Source organism: Lathyrus oleraceus, chromosome 6, assembly GCF_024323335.1.
Source record: "Lathyrus oleraceus cultivar Zhongwan6 chromosome 6, CAAS_Psat_ZW6_1.0, whole genome shotgun sequence".
NCBI classification, from domain to species: domain Eukaryota; kingdom Viridiplantae; phylum Streptophyta; class Magnoliopsida; order Fabales; family Fabaceae; genus Lathyrus; species Lathyrus oleraceus.
The window spans coordinates 104,986,764-104,994,353 of NC_066584.1; the positions used below are offsets into that span (position 1 = coordinate 104,986,764).

Genomic DNA, 7,590 nt, shown 5'->3' on the forward strand with positions numbered 1-7,590 from the left:
TGGCAGTTATTATTATTGTGATTTTTTTTTGTAAATATGTAAGCAATTAAAAGATAATTTTGAAATCAATCCAAAAACTCTTATCCTCTTTCAGATAAGAGTTTTTAGATTGATTTCAAAGTTATCTTTTAATTACTTACATATTTATTAAAAAAACCACAATAATAATAACTCCCAAGAATACTTGTTACAACTGCGATTGAAAAAAAATTGAACCCCTAAATGTCAGAATTAAGAACTAACCTTGAATTGGATTAGTCAGTTCAGGGCACTGGATACTGATGGTGAAGAAAAAAAAATCAAATCATACCAAGAAAACTAGGTATCTACTAGATTGGGTATTAAACTTGTCACATTCAAAACGAATTACCCAGGAATCAAACTTGCTATGGGTTTACATATCACACTATCTTAATCACATCGAACACCCCAGTCTATATCACAAAGAAAACATGAATTGAACTACAAGAAATTAAAACATTAATAAATTACACATCCAGTAAGTCTATCACAAGATCAATGAAAAGAGTATAACTACAAGCTGCAGAAGATTTTACCAAATATCTCAATACCAAATTCAGAATCTATTGACCTTTGTTGCTAAAATTGCTACATATGACATGGAGCTGAGGCAAGAGACAAGGACATACAATTCTGATCTCAGCTATTCTTATTCCTACTCATCCAGCCCATAGTCCTCTCCAAAATACTTGTCAACTAGACTGTTTGCCATAGTTCTCAAGTCTTCATTTTCGTGAAACTGAAATCTTTCCATGGCTTCAATCCCATCTTCTTGTTCTACAAGCTTTGGGCCATTTCCATTTGGCATCCCTCTCAGGACCTACATAAACAAGCCAGGGTTTAGATCTCAAAGAACATGATTACACAAGCAAATGAATTGATATAGCCATAATTTATGAGAAAATTATTTATACAACCATAAAAATCTCTTACCAGTTCTATGAACTGAAGCCCTAGCCTAGCAGCTTCAATATCAGCAGATCTAACCAAATCAATAAAGCCTGGCAAACATCCTTTTTCAACAAGTGAAACCAGATGCTCCGGGATCAGATTTGGCTTCTCGTCACCTTTAGTTGGGGCAACACAAAGGTTTCCCAATATGTAAGCAACTTCCTTTCTTATATCAAACGGTGCGGCGGAAAGAAGGTGCAATAGCAAAGACATTGCCTCACTAGAATATATCAACTGCTTGTGCTCAACAGAACCAGCAGCTATATTAGACAGCACCCAGGCTGCTTCCTGAACAAGATAAGAAAAATCTCACGTCAAGCCTAATCCAAATTTTTATTGAATCAGATATCAAATTCTATACCTTTTATTTTTTCAATTCTATACCTTCTTTAAGACCCTGTGTTCACTTTTCAGACATTTTATCAAGACTTGTATGGCAGTATCTGAAATTGTCATTATATAATCAGATAATCAGATGAAATAAATTGATCCATACTGTTTGATTAAAATGCGTGTATTTAGCTAAGCAAGTATTGAAAAAATCACTAGCCTGTAACTTCAAGTCCAGGTACAAGAACGGCATAACTTGCATGGGAATCACCGGCAATGAGATTACCTAAACTTCGCAAAACCTGCAGGGATTTCTCATTGTTAATAAAAACAATAGATCAATGCAAATAAGAAATAACATCAGCACTGTGATCTGTGTGCATTGGTATATGCTAATCACAAGAAAATGTTAAGATGTAGAAAATTACATCTTTACAACAAATCAATCAAAAGTTCTCAAGATCATTACCGGTATCATTAACTGCAAACTGTTTGATGTTGCTAATCTATTTAAAAGTAATTGAAGCACGTCACTCTTCACCAGCATGCTCGTGGCTAAATTTGAAAGAGCCGATAGGTAAACAACTACCCATGCTACTTCAGTTGCTGATTCATCATCCCTGAGGTGACAACAAAATTAATATGACAACTATTAGGGTAGTCTTTCAGGGATACTGTGTCTAGTGGTAACAGCTGGATATTTCGGTAATACTTGCAAGAAATAAGATTTCCATGTAGTCATAATAGCAAAGTGAACTTAATGATTATAGTGGTTACAGTTACAGCCACAAAATTTTCATGCTTCATCAAAATAAGTTAATAGTTTAAGTTTAATCTTTGATTAAAAATTTAGTGACGTCCCATCATGTCGCATTTGGATGGTGTCATTTCCACCCAAACACTGAATGGAAGCAACTTCCTTTTAGAGCCTTAATAGCTCTTTGTATCTTATTTTCGGGTATTCCATTGGCCTCAAAATACCACTCTTCATTGATTAGCAACCGATAAGCCTTCTCTCAACTTTGGAGTCATCTTCAAGATGCAATATCCACAATCCAATATTAAGCTCTAATACTAGCTGATAGATGTTGGTTCCAATATTAGAAAGAAAGAAAAAATTAAAACATGATTTTATTGATGAAACCTCCCTTAACCCTAGATCAGTGATGAGCCATAGTTAGGACAATAAACACAGGTTATTGATATTCCTCTCGGGAGTTCGAGAACCTGAGACCTCTCCCACCAAAACAAATCCCAACTATCCAGAGTCCTAATCTTCTCCCCCTCTCACTTAATAGCCTATTTCTGCCAAATTCTGTTAGAACTCCAACAAACTACCATGAACTACTCCAACTTCCTCAACTAACAAAGTTCAACCTGATTGGACTTACCTGACGATATATTCAAATATACTCTATAAATTTACATGTTTGTAAATTTCATTTTTTGACAATTGCATTGTGCTTTTTCTACCAAATAACAGAACATGATAGTTTAAATACATGAAATAAATTAACTGTAGTAGCATTTTAAACATTAAACGTTAAGAGTAAAAGGTGGGAGTCATATGCAGACATGCACAATAAACCAACATAATAATACTAAAATGCATGTTAGAAAGTAACTCACGCTTTTGTCAAGTGTCGAACAATTGAATCCAATACTCCATCAACACGAATGAGCTCGTTAGCAGCTTTAGGATTTGGGCCCTATATGCAAACATTCTGAAATCATATAAAAACACGTGCATATGGAATAGTCCATCTTCCACAAAAACCATAATGCATATGCGACCACAAAAGCTGATGACTACATAACACATCTAAAAATATGTGGACTACACACAGTACAAGTAAAGAGAAATATAAAGTGAGAGAAATCATTAAATAATTGATTAAAAAAAATCAACCACTCAAACAAATGGTATGAAATATTCATTTGATGGATTTAAAACCTTGATTAGATTAGACAAAGCCCAGGCAGCGGTTCTAACAGTTGAACGCCTGTTTGGTAGCATCATTCTAGCAAGAGGTATTAAGGCCCCTTGAATTAGAAGAACATTCCTCAACTCTTCATCTTCACCAGCCACATTTCCTAGTGCCCAAGCACACTGTTCAGCAACAGGTGAAGAGCTCTTTTCTGCAGAACAAGACTATTTGTGAATTTTAAAGGTAAAAATCATTAAATAGTTTCAACCTACAAGAACTTTGTTATAACACTGGATATAGCTGCAGAACTAATGAAGGTGGACAATTTAGAAAAAAGAACGAGATGCGGTAGGTCGAAGTTCCCTCCATCTTTATATAAAAGTATCAGTCAAAAAAATTATTTAATTTCTTGACATGCAAAAGGAATCTCAAAGTGATCACTCACCCCCGAGGTGAGCAATAAGCAAAGGCAATGCAGGCAGCAAAGCCTTTGTTTCTTCTGGATTCCCAGCAGCAATGTTTGTAAGACACCAAGCAGCTTCAAGCAACTGCAGGAGACATTCATAAAACAAAAATGAAAATTGTAAGAAACTTATTGGCCATTGATGGTTCTACATGCTCTGCATAACATGCACAGATATGTGTTTAGACCTGTTCATCTGGCGAACCAAATGAAAGACACTGCACTAGTATGGCAATGGCTCCAGCTTTAACAGCAGACTCAACAGGAGGAAATTCAGATCTTGACAGTAAACGCCTTAGTTCTTGAAGAGCGCCTACTCTTTTCTGCACTGCACCCTTCCCCCTTTCAATTAAAAATTATATAGTGTGACAATATGCCGGGGTAAAAGAATACGCAAACTTGCATTTAATACAAATCTCTGAAGAAAATATGGCCAACACATACCAAAGACCTAAGAGAAAAGATTATTCTAAGATGATCAAAAAAGAAAACAACGTAGGTATAAAACATCACTTATAGTTCCTCATCAGAAGATCCTGCATCTGAAAGCATATGAAATTATCACATGGTTAAAACTTTCCCCTCTAAATCAAAAGATTCAGAATACTTGGTGACTTATTTTTCCTCAGACCAACAAAACTATCTGCTAATCATATGTAAAATATGGCTGTAAAATCAAAATTGATATAAACTGCATAATTTCTATTAAACAACTCATCACAGGATTGAACAACTTTGCCTACATCTTCTACCAATCATCGACACCTCTAGAAAAAGGTGTGTCCATGTTAATATCGGACACCGACACCGACACGACACTGACATTTGCGATTACGTTCAATTTATTATTTTTTTCAAATTAACATCGGTGTCAACGTGTCAGTGTCGATGTCGTGTCCGGTGTCCATGTTCAAATTATTGGTTCTTCAAATCTCCGTACATCATAAACTAAAAAAGATTTTACTGGAAATCTGTTTTACCCACAAACAACTCGTCTAGTGTTGCCCTGAAGTCCAGATTGCAGTAGCGTGTTACATACTAGACCGTCAGCATTTATTGTACTGACCTAAACCACCAGCAAGTTAGACAGGCAAACTTGGTGGTCCGAGATAGGGTATGATTAGTTCAAACCATGAGATATATTGTTTGGGTACTTCATACATGAACAAATGACATGGAAAGTAACAGCAAGTAAATTCAAAAAGGGTATTGGAGTTTGACTTCTAGGTTTTGTGAAAGTGAGAGAATCTCGGGGAAGAGTAAAACAATATGGCAATGATTTTATTTGAATGGGCAAACTAATTCAGATGAACACTGCACCAGTATTTATATTATAGCAACACGAGTAGCTTGTTTAACACACTAATAGCTAACCGAACTTATATGAACTGTTCAAGTCAAGAGTTAGTTAAACCTACTAACTAACTGACTTGAATACATGAGAACTTGAGAAGCAACTTAGTAGCAACACGCACTATGACCCAATTTGGATTTGCCTCCAGCCTATGTGATCTTCACCAAAGGAAAAAGAATCCTTATAAGCTCATAGATGTTTATAGAGGAGTTAATGAAAAAATGTATAGAAAGATATGAGATGCATAAAGCTTGTTCCAACGTATACAAGAAACTGTTACTTAAACACATAGGACTTGTTTGAGCTTATGTACGGACATAAGCTCTTGTGAGACTGCTTAGGAAAGCTTATGACACGTCCATTATAATCTATTTTCAGCTTATTTCAATAAGCTCTCCAGGATACCTTATGAAAACAACTTGTATCTTATACGAAAACAATTTGACTTTATTTTATCTATTGTTAAAAAAATAGCTTATATGGTAGTTGTTTATCCAAACAGGCACATGGAAAATGTTAATGCAATATTCTTTTAATATTATTTTTTTCTTAAGTCTCTGTTTGGGAGTTTAAGACGGGAAGACCTTGTAAAAAAGGAATGATGAAGTGGAAAGAATGGAAGGTTTTCGAAGGGGGGATTTGGAGGTCATAATACAAAATCTCTCTAATTTGGGGAGCTCAAAATTTTTATAGGAGGGTTTTGGAGAGGTTGATAAATTCTCCAAATTCAATCATGTTGCTACATACTCTAAATATTAAAAACATATTGATGCTAAGCATTAATTCATCATTCTATATAAAACCTCTCTCCAAAAAGCTTAAAGATTTATCTATTTTTTATTTTACTCCTCTCCTCCCAAAGCCCTCTCCTCTAAACTCCCAAAGAGAATGATTTATTTTTCCTTTTATTCTTCTCCTCTCTTCTCCTCCCAAAGCCCTCTCTGCTAAACTTCCAAACAGAAGACTAAGTGCTTCTAGATAAATTTATTCAAACAAGCTTTATCACCAGCAATTCTAAGAGACAAGGAAACTAACTTGCAAGCTCTATAACACCGACACCTTAGAAAAAAGCGTGTTAGTGTCCACGACACAGACACTTGTAATTAAGTTCAATTTATTTATTTTTCAAATTATTATCGGTGTCGACATGTCAACAGTGTCTGTGTCGTATCCCGGTGTTTGTTCATGTGCTTCATAGCTTGCAAGTCATAATTCAAAAATTCATTGTTATACTTCAAAGAGAGAAAAAAAACTCCAATAAAAATATAGAGGTTAAAAATCAATTCTTAAAACTTGGAACATGATAACTTACTGAAAAGCAAGTGCAGATTTCAAATTTTCAACTGCAAGTAAAGTTTGAGACTCCAAAATAGATTGTTCTTCATCAATCATCATCTCACCCTCAACATCAATATCAACTTCACCCTCACTAACTCCAACCCTACAAAGCCGTTTCGCACGCACCAACGATTCCCTCCTTTCTTTCCCAACTGTAACTGCATGTTGCCGTCTTCTACTACCCGCGACACTCCCAACTGAAAACAAAACGCGCGATTGAATCCAAAGCATAACCCTAAAACCATCTTCTTTCAAATTGAATACATATAAGAAACTAATTACTAGGAAGTGAATGTGGCTATGGTGTTGAATGGAAGCGTACCTGATGATTTAATAGGATCTCTTTTGTTGCTAGAGAAAACAGAATCGGCCATTGAAGATGAAGAGAAGCAACCGCAGTGGGAAGAGAAGTTGAAAAAAATGTAAGTGTTAGCGACTGAAAAAAGTTTCAGCGGCGGTTCTCGTTTTATAATGGTGCAGGAAAATGGGATCGACGGTGGTAATAAGCTCAAAATCACGTTTAGACATTTCTAAATTATATAGGAAAGTAGATTAATCGTGTCAAAAAATAAACAAAAGGAAAAACTAGATTAGGGATATTAAAAATATAACTTAAATGCATTTTTACCCCATACTTTTTATGTTTTGTTAACTTTTAGTCCTTTTATTTTAAAATATTAAATGATTACCCCCAAGTTCATTAAGATTCAGCCCAAGACTAAGTTTCAAGATGCCGATATGTAAAACATGGAAAGGCTATATAAACATTAGATGTATTTTATCAAAAAAAAATGTGGGATTTATCAAAAAAAAATAAAAAATATGTCTTTCTTTCTCACCTTAACTATGTCGTCGTCATCAACAACAACACAGATACAACATCAACAACATTAATAGAAATGTAGTGTAACTGTATCAACATAGTTTGAGTTTCGTAACCTTGGTAAAGAAATCAGTTATGCTTTCATTGTCTTCCATCTGAAGTAATTCATACGTTCTTTTGTAAGTTTGTAACCTCACCTCTTTCATCTTCTCTGCGCCTCCAAACAATTTCTCCAGAATTTCCCATACTTATTTCGCTGACTCTGCATCACTAACCTTTTCAAAGTTATCTACATCAACATATTGATGGATTATAAAGAGAGCTTTATAATCTTTCTTCTTCAATTCTTTATGTGCAGCCTTTTCTTACGTTCTTTTGTAAG

At 34.9% G+C, this 7,590-nt stretch overlaps 1 protein-coding gene across 1 annotated transcript; it reads right to left on the minus strand.

Annotated features, from left to right (window-relative positions):
* Positions 1-307: 307 nt before the first annotated feature.
* On the minus strand, positions 308-6,939 carry LOC127098652 (importin subunit alpha-9). The gene is made up of 11 exons (XM_051037301.1): positions 6,708-6,939; positions 6,360-6,582; positions 3,882-4,035; positions 3,676-3,778; positions 3,257-3,441; positions 2,932-3,011; positions 1,772-1,922; positions 1,523-1,604; positions 1,357-1,415; positions 955-1,260; positions 308-841 (listed from the first exon to the last, which is right to left on the minus strand). The coding sequence occupies exons 1-11, from the start codon at positions 6,757-6,759 to the stop codon at positions 677-679; spliced, it is 1,560 nt and encodes a 519-aa protein (XP_050893258.1). The 5' UTR covers positions 6,760-6,939; the 3' UTR covers positions 308-676.
* Between the last annotated feature and the right edge of the window lie 651 nt (positions 6,940-7,590).

Bases quoted from the DNA above. Each gene is read 5' to 3' on its own strand.
- LOC127098652 (XM_051037301.1), bottom strand. From the start codon at position 6,759: ATGGCCGATTCTGTTTTCTCTAGCAACAAAAGAGATCCTATTAAATCA. The intron at 4,036-6,359 runs GTAAGTTATCAT...TTTAATTGAAAG, and splicing joins AAATCTGCACTTGCTTTTCA to GGGGAAGGGTGCAGTGCAGA. The intron at 1,261-1,356 runs GTATAGAATTGA...TATCTTGTTCAG, and splicing joins AACACAGGGTCTTAAAGAAG to GAAGCAGCCTGGGTGCTGTC.